The 26678-nt window shown below is 40.0% G+C and overlaps 1 protein-coding gene across 2 annotated transcripts; it reads right to left on the bottom strand.

Annotated features, from left to right (window-relative positions):
- Window positions 1-346: 346 nt before the first annotated feature.
- Window positions 347-26678, bottom strand: tecta (tectorin alpha). Of its 2 annotated transcripts, XM_026921943.3 has the most exons (26): window positions 26237-26678; window positions 23489-23561; window positions 22492-22631; window positions 21922-22209; window positions 21655-21792; window positions 21372-21537; window positions 18779-19011; window positions 18433-18612; window positions 17744-18314; window positions 16987-17600; window positions 16233-16803; window positions 15476-16140; window positions 14717-14821; window positions 13998-14544; window positions 13564-13763; window positions 12803-13183; window positions 12071-12357; window positions 11516-11796; window positions 9957-10067; window positions 8032-8234; window positions 6582-6745; window positions 5925-6173; window positions 4362-4524; window positions 2780-2864; window positions 2244-2363; window positions 347-1541 (listed from the first exon to the last, which is right to left on the bottom strand). In XM_026921943.3, exons 2-26 carry the CDS (start codon window positions 23550-23552, stop codon window positions 1429-1431), a joined length of 6639 nt encoding a protein of 2212 aa, XP_026777744.1. In that variant the 5' UTR covers window positions 23553-23561; window positions 26237-26678; the 3' UTR covers window positions 347-1428. The 2 variants fall into 2 exon arrangements, 1 of the variants encoding a protein (XP_026777744.1); XR_008301113.1 differs by lacking the exons at window positions 347-1541; window positions 2244-2363; window positions 2780-2864; ... (1 more) ...; window positions 5925-6173; window positions 6582-6745 and having other exon boundaries at window positions 8206-8234; window positions 9957-10064.

The following is a 26678-nucleotide window of genomic DNA, read 5'->3' as shown; positions in this document are numbered from 1 at the left end:
ATAATAGTGGCACCAGTGTGTGTGTGGCACTGGTGCAAGTGTATCAGGTGGGGACCATAAACCCGTCAGTGTTGGATTTAAAATATCAACCCGATAGCAGTGCTGTGGTCACAGACTGACGCCATTAATAGTGTGTACAAAAAAAGCGTTTCTCACTGTAGACCCACAAGGTAGGTGTGTCTGTGGTCAGTAAGTGCATACAATGTTTAAAAACCCCAGCAACACTGCTGTGTGAATACGAAGGAAAGAAATACACTCAAGCATTCATGAGAGGAAATATACACATTAATAGAGTTGCACTTTTGGCATGTAATCCTTCTGACTAACTAAACACCCTGAAATAGAATCAAAGTGGGTTGAATGATGTAAAGCGCTTGCTTTATTCTCAAAGAAACGTGTGATCATAAAATTGTCCTACAGAAACAGTGACATCCTCATTAAAGGAGGGTGCAAACAGACATATTCATTTATCAGTAATCTGGAGTTCATTGTAGTGGCATCTGATCCCAAACATTTCTCTGCGTTTCCATCTGCTCAAGTGTTTTTATATGTCAAGGCTAATCTGCATGTGCATATAACTTATTCACCCACTGCTGTAACCTAATAAATGGTGATTTTTCTCAAACTATTCAGCATCACAGTACAAGATAATAGTACACATTCATTACAAAATGGTCAGTATATACAGGTTTAATGACTAACCCTGTAAAAACATGTTTTGAGGACAAATGAAATACTTGTGTTGGTTTTGTAACATATTTCCTCTCCTCCATGGGGTGCGATTTTATTTCACAATAGTGTCATGGGTATACCAAGTAATATGAACGGGATTTAATCATCTAGAACTCATCAGTGATATTTTCAATACTTCATACATAACAAATACTTTTCCAGCAATGATTAATGTGAAAAATACTTCAATATGGCAAAAAGGGAAATTAAATAATTGACAAAGTTGAGAACTTGAATAGGGAGAAATTATTTTTAAAAAAATCAAATATAAATATGTAGCACTGAGAATTTTAACCACTCATTGCAACATAATTTCCCACAAGGTGGTGTTTATCAGACATCATAATCTACTAAACTGTATCTCACTAATCTCTCTTTGCTAATCTGTGTATTTAGTAGCTGAACATCTATATCTAATAAATTCAGACAGATTTTTTTTTTTGGGCTGCGCGTGTTTGCTAATGGCAAGGTTCTTTTGAACAAGGGTTTCGAAGGTGGATCTATTTTACACACGCTGGTTTGCTTTTAAAGTGTCCATGCAGCAGAATGAGGAGTGTTTAATCACAGTTCTTTGCAGTGTGTGGTTAAAACATGCACTCCTCCTCTCCTTGTTTTCTCTCTATCTTGCTTTCTCAGCCCCCCCTTGTTTTTGCCGCCTCTCCTCCTCTCCTCAGCGCGGCCATGGTTTAGTTGGCGTTAAGCTCTGCTGGAGAAAAGCACAGAGGCGTGTGTGTGTATCAGAAGCATGACGCAGATGCCAATGGCAACCAGGGGAGCGAGGGGCTGGAGATCTGTGCTGGAACTGGTAGCTATGGAAAAAGATAGAGAGGAAAATATGTGTGGGATCAGTCAGTGCAACTCTGAGGAGAAAAATAGAGAGAGTCAGAGGAAAAGAATGAGAAAAAGTCAGAGGGAGATAGATAGATAGATAGATAGATACCTCCTGAATCTCTGATCTACATGATCAGATGGATGGATGGATGGATGGATGGGTGGATAGACAAATAAACAGACAGACCTCTGCTGAATTTGATGGATGGATGGATGGATTGATGGTGTGTGTGTGGATGGTTGAATGGGTGAGATGGATGGATGGATGAAGGGATAGACAGATTGAACATGTGATATGAAATGCATTTTCAAGCATTTTACTCTCAGAGGCATATACAGGTGAATAGTGTGTCTTGTCAGTGATGTTGGAATAGCATTGTGCGTGAGATGCTCGGGATGTACAAACAGTGTGTTCTCTGCTTATGTCATACTTACTTGCATTTTGGTTTAGAGTTACAGCAAGTTGGCAGAACCAGTTAAATGTTGTGATTGTGCAAGAACAATGCACTGACATACAATATACTGACAAGGTGTTTGTGTGAGTAAGTAGAATGGTTTTCTATAGTGCCTTATAATGTTTTAAGTCAATCATGGTAATGAATCAACCGTTGTTTTCATTTTTTTATAACTTTTTTGTTGAAAGCAAGTTTTTTGTGTGTATGTGTGTTTGTGGCACTCACCACGGCAACTCTTCCCATCTCGCTGCAGCATTCCAGTCACACAACTACACACTGGGCCTGATACCTGACTAGTGCAGATCTGCTCACAACCTCCATTACCCTCCTCACACCAGTCTGATTCTGCAACACATACACACACACACACACACACACACACACACACACACACACACACACACGGAATACAGTATGGCCACAAATGCATTTCCTTGCTCAATTATTTCCTCACACATGCAGTATATTTCAGGTCTCATTATCATTGCCCCTAGGTGTGAATGAGTGTGTGAATGTGTGTGTCCACGGGTGCCCTACAATGGACCGCCATCCAGGGTGTGTTCCTGCCTCATGGCTGGTGGCTCAGGGATAGACTCTGGATCTAACAGAGTCTTACCCTGACCAAGATAAGGCATTACTAAAGATGAATGAATGCCATGCACACACCCACACAACCACACCCATGTATGTGCATGCACGCACGCACACACACGCACCCACACGCACCCACACGCACCCAGACCTACACCTACATACACTACCTCGTTTTCTGATTGGTCCCACTGACAGTATGTGTTCTTTTTGCTGACTGTAGTCGCTGTAGCTCCTTCTGTTGTGTGGACAGTTCTAGGAATAAATATTATATATAAACAAATAGCCACAAAAAAGGCAAAGTCCTATCTCATTTGTAGCAAACCAATTTTATGGATGTAAACTATTAACGTCACCACTCTTCAGTAAAAATAGGCTAATTAACTTTAACACTAGCTAAATATAACTGACTGAATTATTGTATCTGTAACAAATAAGAACGGATAATTCAGTTGTGGCTAGTAAATGTGAATCAGACAGTTAACAGGTAATTATGCACTAAACATCATTTAATTAATAGTATTAATTAAATTTACTGCCATCATAGAGACATGGAATTATCTGATATAAACAGTATCAGGTATGGAGGTTCACACATGTGAGTGAAGCCCGCAGAAGCGCACAAGAAATATTGATGTGAAATCTATAAGTTAAAACTAATGACTTAGCTTTAAAGGAAATGAGAGAGGCTGATTTGATTAGATATAACAGCAGAACTCACCCTAACTCTCTTTTTATAACTGGCCATTAGATTAATGCCTGTAATCAACATCACTAAAATGCAGAGAATACCTAATGGTTGTACCTTATAACTTGTTTTTTTTTGCTTGCGCCATGATCATGAAAATAAGGGCCTATTTGTGTGATCATGTTACCTTGTAAATAAAATACATAATAATTAATCTTGAGTCAAAAATTGTGTGTGAACAGGCTATTGAGGAAGATTTTATACAACAGATTTCAGAGAAACATTATTCCTCAGGTAAGGAATAAAACATAATAGGACCTACTGTTACAGGAAAATCAATGACATGGAGTGGTCCACCCAGAACTTGATTATTGTCCTATAACAGTACGTCTTGAGGTGTTTTATTCCTCTTATACCACATTTCAATGATTACCACATGCCAAAGATTAAATTTTTTTAATTTATTAAACAACGACATATCATACGTGTTCCTGTTATCACCTACATTATAGCAGCTATAAACAGTCATTCCCTCACTAGCCTCTCATTTGTTTCTCTCCCTCTCTCTCTCTTGTGCTCAATAATGCAGCTGTTACTGAGGAACTGCAGTGTCTTCTTCCTGAAGACCTTCCCATGTCAGAAAACCTCTGACTATTACAAAGTGCTGATGCTGGAGACTTCTTTCAAACATGCTCAATAAACATCTCACAGAAAACTAAAACATAACAATAATTACACACTTTTTTTAAACACTATGTAGAGCATCTGCCATACAAGTCCCTCTGTAAGTTGTTACTATGGAAACAATGACATATTAGAATGAGTGTGCCTTAATATAATCCTGTGTTTTGTGTTGCAGCCTGAACTTCTGTCAGAACTGCTATCTCAGAAAATTAATCAACACCTTCTCTTATCAGAATCATGCCTTCCACGTGCTGTGATATAACTGTAAGTAATGTATCCTTCAATATCTAGTATCGTACATGTCCATACATGTTGACCTAGTGAGGATTAAAAGCAGGTCCTCAGTGTGTGTGTGTGTGTGTGTGTGCGTGTGTTCTCACCACTTTGCATGCATTGGTCTCGGAGTCACACAATGTGACATCGCAATGAAGGTGCACCTCATCATAATCGCCGATGAACTTAAACACAGTGACGTGAAAGCGGCAGGTCAGAGACACACCATTCTCCGCCATGCCAATAGTGTTGTCTTTAATATTGGGACACCTGAAACCGACATACTCTCATGGATTAGCCCATAACAGAAGGAACACATGACCCTTTCAAAAATTGCTACTGTTATAATAAGAGTATACATCACAAGGCTATGTCCTAAGCATATGGCGACAGTCAGGAATTCTAGAATCCAGGAAAAAATTATGTTTTCATAAAAAGCAGAGATTTAGACATTTGCTCTTGTTGGCTGAAGAGTCTATAATTAACAGTGTTGTCACACTATCAAATTAAAACCATGTAGTAACAAGTAGCTGCCAGGACATTAACCCATTATACCACTTTATCTTCGTGTTTTTCACAGGTGCAATGTGGATAATTTCACATAAATGATAGTGATAGTACTATTGACACTCTTCAGGAAAATAAGCAATAATGAATATATAAAAAGAAAATGCATGCAAGTAGTGATAGTTTGAATAAACACAAGGGGAACTGAATAGCTTTATTTAAACACAATATTTTACCTCTTCCTTTAATGTCAGCAAGGTTAAATACACTTGGAGCAGAACATTTTAAGGTCTTTTAGATTTGGGCACGTGAACGTCCCTCTTCAGTCTAGGCCACAGGAATTCAAATTGAGGGTGCGAACATGTATTCACCCTTCTAACTGTTTGAGGTGTCATCATTCAGGTATTCTCTATGTCCACATGAAGTCAGTGAGAAAATATGAAAAAGGCCAAATTAAAGCTGTTTTACTCCTCTCTTAGTGGTTAACCGAATATTTGTTCATTAACCTACTGATACTTGTACAGAAGGCAAATCCCAGTTTCAGGATAGCCACAACACCAAATCGTATGTGTATGGGGGATTTTCCTGACCTCAGTTTTCTGTTCACCTCATTTCCCAGTGTACAAACTCACAGTTTTCAGCACGTCATTGTGATTTCTTAACAATCTGAGACTTATTTATCCCTGATTGCCCTGAATGTGTTTAGACCCTTTGTCTGTAAACCTGACTAATCTTTGGCTTATTCTCTGGTTTTGGTGTTTTATGCCTAATCATGTTCTGACTCTTGTCTGCTATACCATTTGGGATTTTGGACAGTGTGTTGGTATTGTTAATAAAGCCTGAGCATTGATTCTAAATCTCTTGAGTATAAAATGTTACACATGGTATTAGTGGTCCTTGGTAGTGGTGTGTCCTGGTGGTGTGTCATGACAAGAAAAATGGTTTCAAATACTGTTAAAACTAATTCTTTAAATTTTTCTTTTATTCTATACAAAATTAAGAAATGATTAAAGTCTGCTAGCCTTTTTCCAAAAGTGGCACTCTTAGGTTTCTTTATATTTATGTGCCTGTACCATAACTTGTTAGCAAACTTAAAAAAATGTAAAATATCTTGTGTCATAAAAACTACAATAGTGCACGTGTGTTTGTGAGTGCGTGTTCACCCTCTTTCTATGATGATGTAGCGAAGGCGGTCACTGCTGTAGCGTGATGGTGTGGCCCAGCACATGTTCACTATGAGGATGAGCTGGGAATCATCGGCTCCTTCCACAAAAACACCCACGAATAGCACATCACGTGTACTGAGCACCACCTCGCCCTCACGGTATGGCTGCCGATACGAGGCGTTTTTATAAAGAGCCATCTTGGTGATGAAGTTCCCCTCCTGGGTGGGGAGGGTGAGGTTAATTACACTGTGGAATGAGAGAGAAAGAGAACATGTTCAAACATGTTTAATGATGTACTGTAGACTGGAACAAAAAACATAAATAATCATCTTCAGAAATGTATGAGGAATACAATTATAGTTATGGCTATTTAATTCATTTTGGGGCTACTCATAAATTGGGTTACATAATAACAAATAAGTTAGAGTTATTCAAAATTATTAAATGACTGATGATTTAAACATAGATTGTAAACTTACTTGTTAAAATGAAACAAAACTACGACAAACAGAGACTCAATGTCAACTACTTAACCTTTCCTGGATTACATCTACCAACTATAACAAAGACAAGGTTAGGACTCATGAATAAGGCCTTTGTGCAATCACAGAGCCATTGTGGGATGTAGGTTAATAACCTCAGTTGACCTCTGACCTCAGCATGGGCTTGAGCACTGTCTCCAGGGAGATCTTAATGTCCAGCTCGTAAGCGCAAGAGAACTCCACATTGATGGTCTTGTCACGGGTCACCACATTCCCTGTGTTATTCACGCTCTCGATCCACACCGTGTTCTTGTACATGATGTGCGTGCCATTCGACTGGACACAAAGACCCACACACAAAGCACTCACAATGTCAGTGGTTTGGAATTGAATTACTTTCTCATGCTCTGAATGAGTCCATAATGAAGACTGCATTATGAGAAACAGTCTCAAAGTCAATTCAGACAAAAGGACAAAAAAAAAAATTACTGCTATAGCTATTATAACAATTACTGAGTGGTTTATGGTTTACTAGATTACTTTATTTTCAAGACTTGAATGGAAAATCCTTGCCAGGACAATTGTTACACTCATTATAAAGTTCAAATGGATTTTACATTTAAAAGTATGGTTAAGTTCATATTTTGTTTATTCATTTATCTAACTACACTTTTTAGAAGTCAGAATCCTTTTATATACAGCAGTATCATTAACTGTTTCATTTAGTTAGTCTTGGAAAAACTATGGGTTTGTCAAATTTTATTTGGCAAACAAGATTCCATTATTTTTCACTAATATGAGTCAAAAGTTGGTTGATTTTTACTGAAAGCAGTAGGGATGATAAGACATTATGAACAGGACTGATAATTTAGCCACTAGCTGTATGAACTATCATTGTATTAGAAGCTTAAATAAAACATATACTTGAATAATTAAGAGTGTATTAGTAAACTTTTTGCATTAGTTTGTTAATAATGAAATCAAAGTTCTGTGTAGTTAAGGTAGGGTCTTAACTACAGTCCGACTGTAATTCTGAAAATGTCTAGGAAATATAAAATATACTTTCATTAATAATAAAAAAAACCTTGACTTATATTGTTTTTGCTGCTGTACTAGTTTGTTGTATTAAATCCTCTTTAATAGGGTTTTATCTTGATGGTATTTTTAGACCCCTCTATATAAGGACATCTGTCAAATGCTGTAACTATAAACATAAATATAATTTTTTTAGTTCAATTCAAACTTGTATACTTAATACATATCATGAAAAGATGTACCCTATTCACCATATTCCATATGCAGTAAAGCACAGCATACTCATATCACACTCCATTCCTGAAGAGTAAAAGCACTACTATTTAGCACTGTGTCTTACTTAATACATTTAATCACATTCAACTTATCATCTAACTATCAAGGCCTTTGTGGACTGAATGTGGTTTGTTAGAAGAAGGAGAACACCAACTGGCCCTCCAAGAATAGAACAATTGTTATATTTATGTAAATAGCCTTGTCTGTTGGCTAAAAATCCTGAAGATGTAAACTTTCCAATACTGCATGTTTTTGCATGTCTCAAACTGTTATGCTAGTTTCAAATGTTCTTTGGTGAAGGGTTGGTGCACCTGCACTATGGAGCCACAATAGCCTTTGGTGTTGTTGATGTGGAAGGAGATAAAGTCTTCACCCTCGATGCCAGAGCAACGCTGGTCGTTGATACGCACATCCTCCCTCTCAAAGCCGAGCTGGAACAGGCGACACTTTGAGATAGACACCTCCATCTGAGCGTGTTTGCATGTCACCTCAGCTTGAATAATATCATCCTCACCTGTTCAATAGAAATTACAATAAAATAAAGAGAAATTTGAAGTTCACCTGTTGAATGTGGTCTTGTTTTGAGGTCTTGACTATTTTTTAATATTAAAAGTATACATTGCCTCTGAAAAGAAAAATAATTGTTGTTCCTGGCAACCCACAGGCAAATAATACAGTTATTCATCTATCAGTTTGTGATTCATTGGTTTAAGTGGAAGATTAATATTTATTCTATTGGTAATCTAACTTGATGGTCCGTTAATCCTAGTATTGAGGATACATGCCACCAGTCAAGTCATCATAGGCAAATCTGTCCACTTGCAGTTATTTCTAGTCATACAAGGCTATATTTCTATCTACATGAGTACAGGCTGATGGGGAAAAAAATAATAATTCTGGAAAAAAAGGCATAAATAGTTTGTGGTCTTTGGCTCAAATAACCCCAAAACAGATTTGTCAGGTTGTTCTGGCAACTACACACGCTAGTGTCCATAATTCAGTATGATTTTATTTGACAGGAGCTTTTAATAATAGAAAATGTCACAAAGCAACTTTACAGAAATTGTCTTCCTACTCTCTACGTACATGTACTGTATAGGGTACAACAAAAGAGTTATACACCCTATGCCCTATATGGCCAGTGGGAAGCCATTTAGGATTCGTCCGGTGATTATATTTGCTATCGGTAGAGCTAGCGCCCTCAAAGTTCAACTATTTTTGGCTTTTACTGTTTATTTCCATGACAAGAGGTGTCTAATGCTGAGTGAACGCTGGTTTTACACTGTGTATTTACAGCAATCGCACTATACGAGATAATCCCAATAAAATCTTGGTCAAATTCTATGACAGACTTTGCGATAACATGGTCTCCATGTCATATTATACAATGAAGATCCTCTAACAATAGACCTGCAATTAAAGGGAATCACTATGTTCTGCTTATGTTTATCAATCAGCGCAATCCAGACTCTGGTGCAGAAAATGGGGTTGCATATTCAAAGTGGGCTTGAGGTAGTAAGAATATTTTTTCTGTCTATTAGCATGTTTAGTTTACAGTTCGCCTTTGACACTACCATGTTTGTAACTGGGCCATGGTTTCATAAAAAAAATTCTATCAGTGCCAGAACTTTGTCATTTGTTGTCATTTTGTTGCAATGGCACGCAATAAGAAGACGACACAAAATGATGTGAAACTCACAGGACAGCTACAAATACAAAAGGATAAAAATATGAAACTAAAATATGAAAAGAAAAAAATAATCACAATACACCCATATAATGAAAGTGGAATTAATATTACAGTGGAAAGAGCGTCCTCTGTGTCTTCATGCTTTAGCCTCTCGATTCCTTTTGACATTTCAGCGTATAAAAGCTGCCTGCATCTCAACACTGAGGTAACTAGCAGCGTCATTGGCATTTAGCTGTAACTTTAGCAACAGTGTAAGCACCTGCATCCTGAGGTAACGATTTAGCTAAGGTATTAACTAGTGTGTTTCCTTTCAAAGAGACTATTATAGAATATAGAGCATATGTAGCTTGATGTCTTCTGTGTAGACACTCTAGGGACAATATCCTTTGTATTCTTTGTACTATCTTCATTGTATGTAGTTGATAGGTTAAGGGTCATGAAGTCTGTCTCCTGCTTTTGGGATGGAGAAAAAAATAAGGATAATGTCTCTGATATGAGGCCTAATGGACTCTGATATTAGGGCTCAAAAACAGTCATGCTGCTTACTAATTTCTGTGCTGGGAAGTTCTGGGCAGCCACACAGGTCTCCTCCATTCTCCTGCTCGCAAGTGTTGTTTGTGCAGATCTCCCCTGCACAGGGGTCATAGATCCATTCTGCTAAAGACAGGTCCAGGCACAAAATTAGCACACACACACACACACACACACGCACACACACACACACACACACACACACACACACACACACACACATTACTTTCATTGCTATGTCAAAATAGATGGGCACATGTGAGAAAAAAGCTGATGGAAATAATACTTTCTGTTCGTAATCCATAGGCAGGGTTAGACTTTTCTTTTTTCACTGTTCATGTATTTTCTACAATACCCAATATGTCTTCAAGTTACAGTTTTTCTTCTGGCATAGAGAAAAGCAGAAGAAGGTGTGCAGAGTGTAAATAAGAGGTAAGGCTATGTTCAAGTTTTATTACAGTAGCTGCTAATGTTAGGCTAGGTTTTCACCTCCTTGGACACAGCCATATTAGTGTTAATCTGCTAAACACAATATCCAACACTAGTCAGTAAATCTACAGTGTTTTAGATTTTATGTGAAGTGCATGCCATAACTCAGAAACCAGAATGAAATTACTTCTGTGCACTACATAGTTAAATTAATACTACATGCTGCTTGCTAGTCATGCTAGTAAAAGGGGCTATGTTTGAAACAGTTTGGAGACATTTGTCCTGGTCCACTCCTCCTTGCAGAATATTTTACACTCTTTTGTATTCCTAGATTTGTGCATGTGGAGTTTCCTTCTTCAATTCAGACCCCATGTTTTAGGTAGGGTTCAAATCCGGAGACTGAGATAGTCATTGCAAAACACTGAGTTTATGTTTCTATAGCAGTTTCTGTGTGGATTTGGAATGTCTGGTTCATCCTCTTGTTGATCGCTTTACCTATAGCCATGTCTGAACCTCCTGGCAGAAACAACTAGCATCTGGGCTGAAATATCTTACTAGATTGCATGATTTGTTGCTGTTTTGTGCAAGTCACAAACCACCTCTGTCTTTTGTGTTGAAAGTTCTTTGGTTTTGGTGATGGATAATAAAAGGATTTTACATGTGTGTGCAACCTCAGGTGAACTTGACATTATTAAAGGCAACAGAAAGTTTCTGGTATATTGTATATATTTTATACTATAATCTTTGCTCATTTTATGAAGGGTACTAACAATTCTAGAGGGCTCTGTATCTATACTGAGTTTGTGATGCTGTTCAAGTTAGGGAACTGTTAATTGTTGATATCAGAGATGCCAGCACCTAGCCTATATTTAGTCAGTTAGCTAGCTTGTCTGCTCCAGTCATTAAAGTATTAATGCATAATTTTATGTTAAAAAGTTTGCTTCGTATAGTTAATGGGAAATTGGTGTGTTCTACACAAGCTTTTTTAATCTTAATTTCCATAAACCTACACTGAGTATATATTATGGATACTTTCACTTCAGCAAAGTTAAAATGATCTTTTCAAGCTTTTGTCCCACCACCCACTACCTCCTACAAAAAAAAAACTTCCCCCTCCTGTCTGGTAGGTGGCAGTGTGCCCTTACAGCAGTTCTCCTGGGCAATCCACTTGGTGGTGAGTGTGCCAAAGGAGCGGCAGGCCTCAGCATAGGCAGCCATAGAGCCGCAAACCTGTGCCTTGCGGTGGTTGTAGCAGCCGTCTAGGTAACAGGATTGGTAGAAAGGTTGTGGGTCCAAAAGACCATGACATGGCTGGAAAAAGCCCTTTGGCTGGGTAAGTTTCAAACAGCTGTCCTCGCCCTGCAGCTCCAAAATGTCTGTGTTATCACAGGACTGAGCCAGTGCCACGTACTGAGTTTCATCACAGCTGCAAATACACACAAGTAGAGAGGGAAAGAGAGAGAGAAAGAGTGAGAGAATGAAAGCGATTTTTAGAGAAATCTGGGCAAAAAAAGTGAGACATTATGAGAAGAAAACTGAGATAGCATAAGTGAGTGAAATGAGAAATTGAAATTAAAGAAAAGAATGATAATGAGGGTGAGAGAAAGTTTGAGAAGTGGAAAGAAGAAGAGAAAGTTTGAGAATTGAGAGAAAGAGTGAGATAGAATCATAAAAAGACATTCTCTTGAAACCACACACACCTGTTCTGCATACCGTTGGTCTTCCAGCTCTGTGCAAGCTCCAGCGCGCTAGTTGCTGGTTTGCCACGGGAAGTGATGTAATCATCAGTGGGGTCACCATTAAAGTTTCCACACAAACCACACACCTTGTTCTGTAGCCGTGGTCCCATGGTGATACTAAGTGTGTTGAAACGGTTATAGCGGACCTGGATGTCCTGTGGCGTGTCGATCACCAGAAAACCTTCGGATGTGGAGACGCGAGTCATCAGGCCTGTTACAAAAGGCACAGACACTGGTGTCCCATTTACCTAAAAAGAGATAGAGGGGCAGTGAAAATTCAATATCATAATGGACAGTTGCTCATATCATAATTGATAATTTTGTACTTAAATTCACCAGTACTTCTTAAATCTCAATAGATTTATAGACACTCTCCTTTTTCAAAGAGTTTTAACTCTTTTGAAAAGAAGGTCATCTTAGTGGGTAAAACTTTCATTCTTTGATTTACACTGCCCCTTGTCCACACACACCTGGCATGAGGAAGATGAATTAGGTTTTGTTTGCCTATTTCCATAAATAGTTTATGTAATTGAAGTGAAGTAGTGAACAGAATACAACTTTTCTCCCATACCTATAATAATGCCAATGAGAAATAACTATGACAACCATGATTTTTTTCCATTTGTAAGAACAATTGACACTCAACATTATTAGCAATTAACACTCAACATTATTATTAACAAGTTTACAGACCTTAACAGTGTTCCCAGAAATTAGGATATTCTCCTCATTGATGTAGAGGTAGGCATGTGAGATGGTGGTAAGATTGGGTGTGCTCCACTTGTCAAAGTTGGCAATGAGCTGGAAGGAGAGTTCGGGCAACTTGTGGCAGATAGTAGACAGGACGAAGGAACAGGAGGCAGGCAGGCGGAGGGAAGCACCATCAAACGTGCGGAAAACACCACCACCTGATGCCACACAGTGCTGGTTGCGACGGGCGAAGCAGCCACGGACACCATGGCGTAGAACACACTCCTCCTCAGCCTTACAGCGGCGAGGGTCACATTGGATCAAGTTGCGGCCAATGCACTGGCAACGCTTGGTGCAATCGTTGTTCCAAAACAGCTGCTTAGGCTAAGGTGAGCAAGAGACAGAGGGAGAATTGTAGAGGCTTATAGAGTTTTCAGGACTTTGAACTTTGATTTTTCTATGGTTTGGCTACAATTTAATTGAGCAAGGCATGCCAAAATCCTGAATTGGATTGATATATTGCACATTAATCTAAAACTGTAATGGTGTTATTTTCATTGCCATCACAATAAGATTACTGTTCTTTCATACCATGGTATCTTCCAATCTGACAGAACCTTACACACTTGTACTGTGGCTCTTGTAACACTTAAAGGACCCATCTAAAATAAGCCACAGTGTTATTCATTGTTCTGCCTGTTTGAATAATGCTCTCTCTGTATGCTCTCGAAATCCTCCATGCCCACCTCAAAGACTTCTCTCACCTCATAGTACTTGCTGTCAGTATAGCAGCCACAGTTCTGGTTAAGAATGCAGCTTTTGCCATTGAGCACATAACCTTGATCACATTGGCAACCCTCCACACAGTGCTGGTTGCAGTCTCTCTGGCCTCGTGCTGGGGCACACTGGGGCTGGCACACCATCATACAACTTGAGTAGTGACTGTTAACTGGGCATGACAGCACTAGGAACACACATACACACACACACGCATAGGGAGGATGGCAGAAAGGGTTCAAAGCATTATTCTGTAGTGAGGTAGCTAAAAAAAAGTCAAATATATGTTTCAAATAGGTCTGTAAGGTGTAAGGTAAAGCTTCAGTCAGGGTGAAACTGAAAATTCAAAGTGTGTGTTTCATTGTGTACAGTACACTGTATGAAATTATGACTGCATGGGCAAGTTGATTGTGTATCTCACCACATGGAGTAGAGCTCCTCCAGCCAATCATAGACACCCCCTGGATTTGACAGGTACTAGCGTATATCTGCAACCAATTACAGATGGTCTCTCGTGCTCCCTGGTCCACACATGTATCCTGCAGACAGCTCTGGTAAAAGTATGCTGGCGCCACCTTGCTGTGACACCGCGCAAACACACCTCCACGGTCAATAATAAGTCCACACAGCCTCACCGCCTCTGGTTCCACATAAACGTACAAGCCCTCAGCCAGGTGGAAACGGTTTCCTGGGATAGAGTTTTCAATGTCATTGTTGTTGATGGCATCCATTGTCTGCACAGGGACATGGACATCTGCTGCCAGGCCTCTTTCAACTAATCCACAGCGTGGGCAGGAGTCACCACACCCAACTTGACAGAAGGTGTCACGCTCTGCCCACATCATGCCCCATTCGCTGACACTGAGGGCAGGACCAGAGATGGGCATTCCCTGGCACAGACCACAAGTGGAATTAAAGATGCTCCGGGGCAGAGAAAGCAGAAGTAGTGTATTCCAGTCAAATGCCACCTAAGAAGCAAAGATGGTTAGAAACGGTCCTATGCTTTTGCATTACTAGTAGACCCCATGTTTATGCTACATTAAACACTTCTTAAAGTGACAACTGAGTTGAATATCCACAATTTGACTAAATGTTGGTTCTTTCTGTGCACAGTGATAGTGAGTAAAGATGCTACTTCACCTTCAGTCCAAAGTCAGTCTCCACTAGTAACTGTAATCCCAGAGTGTATATGTTGACTTTCCCGGGGCCCAATTTCAGAGGCAGGTACAAACGCTCTTTATTTACCTTGTAGAGATAAGTTGAAAAGTACTCACATTATAAAATGTAATCATTATTTCCATATATCTACTGTTAGCAGTAGTGTGAGCACAATTTTTCTGTTTTTTCTTTCCTTCCATCTATTTCTCATTTCTCTGATCTTGTATTACATAGAGAGGCCCAGAGAACAATTTTCAGCATCTTTCCTCTGCTCTCTCTCTCTATCTTTATTTGATCTAAAGTCCCTCAGATCTTTAGATGCTGTTGTGAACTTTTTCCAACTATCACTCAGGTTTGGGTTTTCTGTGACTTTATTCCAGCTTGTTAACAGACATAGATTGTAATCAGATATTCCTCATGTTCCCTCACATGTTCCTTTGTCTTCAGTTCTGTCTGCTTGATTAAAAATAACTTTGTGACATAAACAAGTGCTTGAGCTCCAGAAAATGTGACCATTTATATATTGGAATTACAGACAAATTCTTGTGATTATGAAATATTTTGCCTAACAGAATTTGGTGTACAAATGGTCAGTATTCAATGGCTTTGTGTTCCTGTCCAGCTACAGGGCCTAGTATAAGGAAAATTACACTGCTGAGCCTAAGAAAGAAAGGGTTTAATTCAGAAAACTTTGTTTTATCATGATATGTATCAAAGTGTAAATGTAAATCTATTCCTCACCATAACTGTATGTTTGAAGCTTCTTGAGACCTCAATCTCATATCCATAAACCTCCAACACAAAACCTTGCACCCAGATGGCCTGCCCTGTATCTCTCTCCTCATTCCGGGCTGAAAGCTGGAACCGAGGCAGGTCCCCTAGTCCTATCTCGGCAATGAAACTGCTGTCCAACCCTGCATATCTGTCCTCATCTTCATCCAGCCCCCCACACTCTGTGGTAACCAAACGAAGTGTGCAGCTGCTCTGGAGGTCAAATGGGACACCTCCAAAAGGCAAGAAATGCCCATATCCAGCCACCGCGCACAGGGCCTCAGTCCGAGGCTGGCAGAAAAATAGCCCCTCAGTCTCTTGGCAGTATTCCTCAGGGTGGCATGGAGAAAAGTTGCAGTAGACACTGTTGTCTGTCCCATTGCAGAAACAGCGTTCTTGACATTCCCAGTCAGTCCAGAATGTGTCATTGGTGGCTAGTTGACGACCAAGGTAGAAGCAACCGCAGTCACTGCGGGGTACACAGAGCCCATCACGGAGCACAAAGCCTTCTTCACACAGGCAGCCTTCGGAGCAGGGGTATGGGCAGGGCTCCTCTGGCTCATCCAGATTTTCACAAGTCAGCGGGCATGCTGTAGTGCACTCATCAAAGTGGCTGTTTTCTGGGCATGGCAGTGCTGGACAGGGGAGAGAGAAGATAATATCAAAACAACTGCAAAACTGAAAGACTAATGATATAACACTGACTTTGGGGTCAAATATTTCTTACGGCAGTTTGTGGCACTCCTCCAGGGCCCCAGGTTGATCTGAGCATCCTGACAGGCTGAAGCATAGGCCTGCAAGGAAGAGCACAAAGCTGAGCGGTTACCCTCTTTCACGCACATATTATACAGGCAGTTCCTGAAGAAGGGTGAGGGGTTGACGGCTAAGTGGCAGGCCAGGAATGAGCTGTTTCCTGGGTCATTGATGTTGCCACAGAGCCAGGGGCTCTGGTATAGCCTCAGGTCTGTGCACATGCGGTACAGATCGTCACAGTCGCCATTGCATGTTAGGTCATCAGCAATGGCCCTCCAGCCTTCAACAAACTGTTCAGCCGTGTCAGCCTGACGGCCACTCGGCAAACGTAAGTCATCAGAGGGATCTCCATTGAAGAAGCCACAGAGGCCACAGGTTGAGTTGTAGAACAGGGTTGAGAGTGAGATATTGAGAAAGCCTTGGCGGGAGTAACGGGCCCGAATTAGACCGGTCCATTCCACGATAGTAACGTTGCCAGGAGCACGATACACCACAAGAGGTTCCATTGGGTGGACATATGGAAGAAGAACTTGCTCCCCGTTTACCTAAGGAGAGACAGAAGAGGTGTCATTGTTATAGGTCATTGTTATATGACCTTACATGCTAAGTTTACTTAGCAGACCCTCAACTATGCTGCTCACACCTCACATCCTATAAAATGCATAGATGCTTATAATGGGTAATTATTAAAATTAAAGTATTTTAAATTAATTTTGTATTCCACAAACCTTAACAAGGTCAAAATCAGTGCCACCAATCTGTGCCTCCAGGTATGCAACCCTGATGACCACAGGCCTCTTCCATGTAGGACCCTTATTCACCAGCTTTCTTCCAATCTTCACCTCCACCGCTGACACATTGGCTGGCAGGCGCCCCATAGTCTTCACCAGGTAGAAGGAGCTCTCATCTGGGAATGGCATGGATGAACCATCGAAGGTAGCTAAGATGTACGTCTGAGATAATGAACACATGGCCTCTCTACGAGGATAACACCCCAGCAACCCCAATTCTGCTGTGCACACCTCGCCTTCTTGGCAGGAGTCATTAAAGCAGGTGACCTCACCTGCTGGGCCACACACACAGCGCTGGAAGCAGTCGCTGCCCACCTCACCCCTCTCACCTACCCAAAAGGTTTCATTGAGAGCATAGTACAGGCCGTCGCGTTCACAACCACATTCAGAGCGGCGGACACAGTGGCTGCCACTCAGCACAAAGCCCTGGTCACACTGGCAGCCCTCTGTGCATGGATGTGTGCAGTATAGGTGGGAGGTCAGTTCGGAGCAGGAAGAGGGGCAAGCGCTTGTGCAGACCTGGTAGTGGCTGTTCTCTGGGCACGTTAAAGCTAAAAACAGTAGCAGTTGAGGAATAGATATGGAAGGTTTAATGGATTAACACTGTAAACCATAATGAATGTTGATAAAAATAGTAAGACCAATATTTAATTTCATGAAACATTCAATAAGCATGAAGCATGGAGTGACTTACCACAGAATGTACGTGACCTCCAGGGTCTAATGGTTACTCCCAAAGCTTGGCATGCCAAAGCATATGCCTGTATAGCCTGGCAGAGAGTTGTGATGTTATCACGGTTGCTGCACATGTCATACACACAACTGTAGACAAATGCAGTGGGGTCCACCACAGCCCGACATTCTCGGAATGGCCCGTCAGTCTTGTTTATGAGCCCACAGTAATCAGGACGAAAGTAAAAAGCTTCAGCTGCTGGTTCACACAAGCTGCAGTTCTGAGCACAACCATCTGTGCAACGAAAATCAGTGTCTTCCGCTCTCCAACTACCACCTAATTCAACAACGCTTTCTGCTAAAGAACCATCTGGCAGCACAGGGTCATCAGCAGGGTCATCATTATAGTTACCACACAAGCCACAAGTATTGTTGAAGTAGGAGCTGGGAAGGGAGATGGAAGCATAGTGCTGCCCATCATATGTTACCAAGAGCCCAAAGTCAGTTTCTAAGGCAACTGCAAGACCAGACTGGTACACTTTAACAGCCCCTAACTGGAGATGGACAGGTAGAGTTTTCAAGAGACTGTCCACCTGAAAACATGAATGAGAACTGAGTAAGTTTAACATTGAATTTGACGGCCATTTTACCATACCATTTTACCTATTACCTATGTAAATTATGGCAGAAAAATGAGGGACAGAAACTCACCTGTACAGTGCCCAGAGTTCCCTTTGGTAGCGTAACTCGATAGCCATACACCTCCACAGTGACATCTTTCAGCCAGGACACAGAAGTCATACCACGATTTTCATTCTTAGCCTCAACACTGAAAAATGGGAGACCAGGCACCTCCCAGCATGGCCGGGCCAGAAGATAAGAGCAGGTACCCTGTAGGAATGGAAAGAATAAAAATGGAGATCATATAACAACATTAAATGAATAACTTGCTTATTTTATTGTGGTTTGCATGTGCAAAGCAAGAATGTGTGCAGACCAGCACATGCGCAACAACTCAGGCAATACTTTTTCCAAAATCAGGCACATTCAGTCTTACTTGGAAGTGGTAGAGAAAGCCATCAAAGGTGTGATAATGGGGGTCTCCAAACACTACACAGGTGCTGGTTCGGGTGGGCTGGCAGTAGTATGCTCCCTCTTGATGTTCACACGTCTCTAACTGGCCACATGGAGCCTCCTGGCAAATGACTTCATTGTCCAAATCCAGACATCTGCAACGCTGAGAACACTGGTCTGACAGCCAGAACACCTCTCCACGTCGATAAAACCGCCCTGAATATGTAAAATGAGTTAGGGCTGAATTATACTTCTGCAAACATGGCAAAACGTTGTGCACAGACACTTGCACAGGGTGAAGTCTTAATACTTCCACATAATGTGAGCATATCCTCTAGAGGGCAGTGTCACATGAACCACACCAGAATTTACTGAATTAGACAGTAAAGAAAAGACAAAACAAAGACGACTTCCATATTTCACTGTAGGAAAAAATACAACACTGGTATAACTTTGTTTTGAAAAGTGCTGGGGAAAAAGAAACCTTACATTATTAATTACAAACCAAGTGAATTCCCACCACAAGCATTTCTGAAGCTGTTTCACTCATCTTAATTCGGCAGTATGAGCAGATTTTGTACAAAAGCACATCAGTTTAACCAGTGTTTAAATCCACAGTTCTATCAATCATGGAATGACAGGTGCTGTAGTTTTCATTTTTATTACTGTGGTTTACATTCATTTACCTACATTCTGTCTCTATTAGCAGTCTGTTAGAAGACAGAGAAGGTGTGTGATACTACAGGGTTAAACTGGTTATTTTAACAAACTACAGTCAGTATAAAGCCTTGCACTTTACATTCACATATAAAACAAAGTCATGATTGGAGTTTTCTGCCATTACACAATAATGTGATCATATCACCTTGTGTGATAGAGGAGAAATTGTATTAAAGACACCAATCTTCAAAACTCTTATACTATTTTAACTCTTTTAATAAGATTTTTAACAGACTACTCTTTCAGAAATCAGCTGGGCAGCACAAGTCCTGGATGTGATGAGGGAAATTTTTATCGTTTACACCTGTTGTTTTTAGCATTTTATTGTTTACAATGCAGATGTATTTTGAACAATATTACTCTGAATTAAACAATATTATTCTGAATTTGATTAAGCCCATGAAAGAAATACCAAAACATCTCAGAAACTAACCAGACACACCTCTCCACAAACCAGTGTTCGCCTAACATATTGCACTGCAGAGATATGCTGTATTCAATGTGAAGTTGCAACATGTAATTCCCTTACAACCAATAACAACCACTGAATACACCCCCTCAACTTGCAATTTAAACTAGTCAACTTGAGGTAGTCTTCTCAACTACCTGTTCCTTCCCCATTTACGGAGTGACATCAATCAACATGACCGCGTACACTGTGAACAGTGTAAAGTACTTTTAAATTAGTTAATAGCAGTATTGGCTTTAGATCAGTTAATATACAGACACGGTACTTGGTTAAATCTATGACCATACAAATCATTGTCTTGAGGACAACAACATTAGAGTTAACACTAACGTTAGCCTACTAGCTTGTTGCTAAGCTACTCGCTGTTGTCTGCTGCTGTTGTTGTAAAAATGCCTGTAATTGTAAAAGTTGGGTTAAAGTAGCTTTTTATGAATTTTACATGCTCTGACAGAGCAAGGAGAAGATATTCTGTCATGGACGCATCTGTTTTTTTCCCATGTTATGTTATATGCGAAAATAACTTGTGAGGCTTTATCCCAGCTGTAGTTCTTTATAATGGCCAGTTTAATCCTGCAGGAATGCACACTTCACTTTTTCTTTCAGACCCACAGTAAAGACACAGTGTAGGTCAGGGGTATCCAATGTTATCCAGAAAGGGCCGGTGTGGGTGCAGGTTTTCATTTTAACCAAGCAGAAGCCACACCTTATAGTCTATTGAAAGCCAAGATCAATTAATTAAACAGGTGTGGCTCCTGCTTGATTGGAATGAAAACTTGCACCTACACCAGCCCTTTGCGGACAAGATTGGACACCCCTGGTGTAGGTGACCACAGCAACTCAATAAAAATTAAAACTAGCGCATCTGTCAATCCAACTGAAAAATTTGTGTATTTTAACACTAGTTAAATTGAAGTGCATCAATACAAAAGTCACTCATGATGAATACAGACAAGTATAAACACTTCTGAAATATTTTTGGTGAGAATTGACTTGGTTACTTGCTGACTTGACTTAGATCTTGACATGCTCACAGAGACAGCCTCGTAGAAGTAGAAATCAGCCCTGAGCTCTAGCATTTTCCCTGCATCTTAACTCTCACAACAAAATGCAAATATACATTAGCACAGGAGTATAAACCAGGTAGTAGTGTGCTTATAGTAAGTCATTTATTAACCTTTTATAATGCTTGACCTGACATTTTAAAAAACCTCAAAAGACTTCAATAGGAAACTGGAAAAGAATCATAGATCCACCCCAAGTTACCCACACTCACAAACAAACCTTACTCAAACAATTAGACATTCGAGTATTACAAAACTGTAGAACTTTTAATAATCACATCCTAAAAGAAGAGGACTGTTCACATTTTTAGACATTATCTTTTTACCATTATAGCTGCAGCCATTGGCTGGGTCGATCTGTTCGGTGTCAACACGGAAGAACCAACGACCAGGCACGTTGACATTTGTAGTTTGCTCAATGTTGACCACATCATTTGTGCGGGAACCAGGCAGGTTGAAGAAGTGACTGACATCTCCACCATTGAAACCTGACTAGAAAGGTCAATAATGTCCGAGACATCAGATGCAAGGCACCATGTTGCGCTTCATTACTAAAAACAGTTTTAAATAAACCTCTGATTTGCCTCTGAAATTCAAAAACAAGGTTACCTGTGCAGTGGTTCCTCCCAAGCCAGTCAGAGGATCTCCCCCACTAGCTGTCCCTGTGCTCCATGTAATTTCTCCAAAGTTAAACATGGCAAAGTGGACCATGCCATCTGAGATTAACACTGCCTGGAATGTATTCACCTGTTACAAATAAATACATTTTTTTCAGATTATGTAAGTATTCATTTATATGGCACCAGATCTATATGTATCCTTTCAGAATGAGAGGTTAGGCATGTGAAATAATAGGAGTGTTCCTCCTTTCTTTACCGGTGTTGTCTGACTGCCACCGTAGAATGTGACCTGGTTCCATGTGGCAATAAAAGCCCAGGTAGCAGTAAAGGATGGAATGCTCTTGATATATTTCCTGACATCCTGAGTAGCTCTTGCTAGGATCTCTGGCTCAGTGGTCTCACGATAGTACACATCCCCACGGATACCATTGTGCACATCAGCCCATAAGGGAGCAATAAATGACCGACTGTCACTGAGGGGAAAAGGCTCAGGAGTAAACTGGCTCACCTGAACGTTGAAGGAGATTACGCCATTGTTGTTTACCTGTGTTGTAAGAAACATGGAGTAAATTAATATTAGTGTTGATTAGTTGGATAGTTAGATGAACATGTTTGTACTTAAGAAGAATGACTGGTTTCTCATGTGTAGGTGGACTGACAGTTGACTGATATTTATTTCTATGAAATATATTAAGATGTATTAAGATTATGCACATTCATGATAACAATAATTGTGTACAATTGATTTATATAAATATTAACCCGTATTATTTTAATTTGAAGTAAGATCTATGCCTATAAAAAAAAAATTTCCCTGTTGACTCACATATAGAGAGCGGTAGGGGACGTTGAAGAAGATAAATGGAATTAATAGAGTAACTTCCGTTGAACTGCCATCATCCATCTTGGGGGTTTCTGTGTCCCTATGAGCTGGTCCAAAGGGGTAGAGGATATCCTGAGAGAAAGCTAAGAAAGAAAGAAAAGAAAGAAGAAGTGTAGAAAACACAAATTTCAATTTATACAGGTTTTGAATGTATTTCCTGGGTAATCAGAGACAGCAGTTATAGAACTTTATTTCTATTTGTAGCTTGTTTTCACTCACCAAACTAATGATTATACCAAGCATTATGCATTCAAATACCAGCTTATATGCGAAATGAAACAGCCTATCACAAGATTTGAGAATTGGTCCCCAATTGTTTTGCTAATACTTCTCGCAGCAACACAGCCTGATATAATTATTGTTATACAATAATTTGATTGGACAAGCAACATTCCAAGAGTGCTGATATTTAGTATTACCACACTGGTACAGTTCCCTATTTGTATCATTCCGCTTGTCTGTGTTTGCTACATAAAATTCTAATTCTAGCAATAGTTTGTTACACTGAAACCATTTACCACATACACTTACTACAGGCTGTCAGTCAGTTTGTGCAGTGCATGGCAACACAAAGCGCTCTATCCAGCTATGACCTCTTTGGGAACTATTTTTGTTGATGGAGCAAAATTAAACAAAATATTTGGGCATATTGTGTCCGAAATGTCAGTTACTCAATATTAATTTCTTGTTTATAGAACTGGTAAGCAAAAGCAATATCATACTTGCAGTCGTGCTGTTGTACGGAATATCAGCACGACTATGATTGCCTGCGGCACTCGTGCCTACAGCCGAATTACAGTTGTGCTGATATTCCGTACATTCTTGATCATGCAATATTGCTTAATTATCAATAATTATTCAGATGAATATTATTCAGATGCAAGATGCAAGATGGGTAATAAATTAATTACGAGGAACTAGAATAAGCAGGATGACTCACCTCCTCTGGGAGCAAGAGTGCTGAAAAGCTGGAGAAGAGACACTAAAGTGCTTGTTTTGACCATCCTAAAGACCTAAAGCACACACAGAACTGTTTGAGCTAAAAGATGACAGCATAAATGGTCACAAAAATCACAAATTTCTGTTACAGTAGTAGTAGCATTCCAAATGTCGTTATTCTTTTTAATGACTGATGTCAGTGATTTTAGTTTAATAATAGCTTATGTTACACTAGTGGATTGAACTATAAACTACAAAGCACATTAAGAAGACAAATAAGATAAGTTCAACCCGCTCTAATCTTCCCTGGTTTTAAGAGTGGTCTCCCAGGCATCCCATGGGTCTTCACTGCCTTCTCTGTTCCCTGCCATGGTGGGCCTGTTGGCCCTTTGCTGAAAAGGTCCCATTATGTGATAGTGAACAATGTGCAGGGATCACATTCACCAGCACTACTGTGTTAGTGGGCAATAGAGGAGCAGTTCTAGGCTTCTACACTGCAGGCGAGCCTGTGGCGGGGAGTCAAACTCACCACTCGTCGTCATTTGGAGGGTCTGTTACCGTGTGTTTGTGTGGTATGTCTCATTGGCTTTGGAGAGGGGACGTGAGCAGTTCAGCTAATGGGTCTAATTGAGAAGGCTTGAATTGCCACAGTCTTTTCGACAACCTGAGGCGCTCAAGTTTGAATTTCAGTCCCCTTGAATTTAAAGACATTTTCTCCCAAACCTTTTGATGGTCTCCAGGACATGGAATTTTGTATTTTTCTAATTCGAACCAATTTCTACTGACAATCCTAATACATATTCCATAACACATATCTAGATGAAAAATCCAGATCCTACTTAAACATAAATGGATAGTTGGAAACAGCAAAAATAGAGGAATTCTGTTAACTCTGACTCAGCTGACCAAGCCCTTTGGTGGATATTATGTTACAAATACATAGCTTCTTAGTTTACCACCCAGACAATTAGGAGTTAAGGGTGGTCTCACCCTGAAAACACGTTCACTTCACCTTTAACCCCATGATGACCAAACATGGATTATCTCGTAAGTGCAAGTGTGAATTGTTCTGTGATTTGTCTCAACTGATTACATCTTATAGATGCAGACATTAAAATATTTTAAACATATAAAACTAAAATCAGAAATATGTTTCATTTCAGGCTACAAAGATTATTGTTCCAGGAAATTATATTTTAGCGCTATGCAGTCTACCCAAAAATGCACTGATTATAATTAAATGGATGTTCAGGCAATTAATTAGTCATATTATTTGTGAATTTAATGTTAGTTAAATAACTTCTGTAAAAGCTGAAATACATTTTTTTTTATTACTGGAAATGTCACAGTGAAATTGGTTTTGCTATTTACATTTGCCAAAGATTCATCATCAAACAGCATCAGCATGTTTCTGTACTCCATATAAGCTTTAAATAAGCATCCAGTCTCCAGGGCAATTGATGATTTTTCTGCTCTAACCCACATCAACCTGATAATTATCTGGTGAGGTGAAGTCTGTATTTGCAAAGAAAAATCTACAAACTCTGCTAGACTCTAGGCACTCTTGGCCTGAAATGTCTGTAACTCATATACATCACCAGACACTGGGCATCCCTCTTGGTGACCTCATGCCAGGCCTGTAATGTGGCTTGGACATTTTTTGCCCTGAAAAGTGTTATAGTGGTTATAGTGTTTTTTTCTTTGTTTGTTTGTTTTTTTTGATCACTGTCTTGCTCAAGAAGATTCTTTGTCTTGCCTCTGTACCTTCTGCAGAAGTCACTTAATATTGATTTATATGCTGTTGAATTAAACCTGACATTATGCACATTAACTTTACATTCATCATTAATGAATGTAAAGTTAAAATTACATTCATCATCAAATCCTATGTTATGGAGTAAAAAAATAAATAAAACAACAAAAACTGTATAACTGACTGAGTATAGTCTTATGACATATGGTCTATAAGGCAATCTGTTATTCCTTGGTAACAGAGTATGAAAATTTGCTGATAGCTTAAAAGCTATCACAATTCCTCATATGTATCAAGGACAACTGACATTAAATCAAAATAGATCTAATTAGCATGTAGCCACTGGATTCGGAGGATTTATTATATAAATGTCAGGGAGTAATTTTATTGATGCCAGTATTGCTCCAGCAGGCAGAGTAGCGACTCCCCTCATTACAAATGACTACAAATCCCCACCTTCCAACATAACTGAAACTTAGTCTTCCAGAGAGCATGTGGTGTGTGGACCACATGGTCATGTGTGATGTACTCTGAGATGAAACCGACTACAGTTGAAACCAGTGTTTGGTGGAAATCCCAAGTGCACCGCAAGAGATTGTGAGAAATGCCAGAGGGGTAAATCCATCTCTCCATCTCTCAAACAGGGTTTAGTTGGCTAACCCCGTGAGAAACTGATCTCTAACAAGTTGTCTTCTTGACAACAGATTAAGACCCACATCAAAGCCAGAGATAGATGTTATCAAATTCACTGGGCTACTTATTGGCAGATAAACCGATGATTTACTTATTCACACATTAAGTGTGATCCCAAACAGCAGAGAGGAAAGGAATAAAAAGAGAGGGAGAACCTGAAGCTGAGAACCTGAATCAGGGATGAAGAAAGGCAGGTAATACTTCTTAGAAGCTTGTCTTAGAAGTCTACAGCATCACCAACCTACTGCTAACAAGTTAAACAGAGTTATGACAGGAATATGACAAAAGTTGGTATCAACTCACCTGTCTTCAGAAGACAGAAGCTCAGCACCTCACCTGTGGCATCAGCCTTCCAGTCCCATCAAACTGGGTACCATCCACACTGTTTTAGGAGTGGACAGGTTCTGTGCTGGAACCAGGGAAAGGGGAGGGGGAAGGCACCCAAGAAAGGCTTCCTTAAACCCCCTCACGCAAGAGCACTCTGCAAGTCCAGGTATGCAGGATTACAGAGGAAAACAAGACCAGTAAATCAAGCCCAATCCGAGCCTACGGCGTGTTTTGGCTTTTGGCTTAGAAAGCAAGAGATTTGCAAAAGTGATCTCAAGATGAGAGAAGAGAGAAGTGTTTGTGTGTGTGTGTCCCTTTAGTGGTGAGCTGGAGAAGAACTGACAGAGGCAGGCTCTACCTTTTAGACTGCAGATAGTGTTAAAGTTAATCTGAGAGTGTTTTTGGGGAAGGGGGGAGA

This window comes from Pangasianodon hypophthalmus, chromosome 27, assembly GCF_027358585.1.
Source record: "Pangasianodon hypophthalmus isolate fPanHyp1 chromosome 27, fPanHyp1.pri, whole genome shotgun sequence".
NCBI classification, from domain to species: Eukaryota; Metazoa; Chordata; class Actinopteri; order Siluriformes; family Pangasiidae; genus Pangasianodon; species Pangasianodon hypophthalmus.
This window is presented reverse-complemented; position numbering and strand designations above follow the sequence as displayed.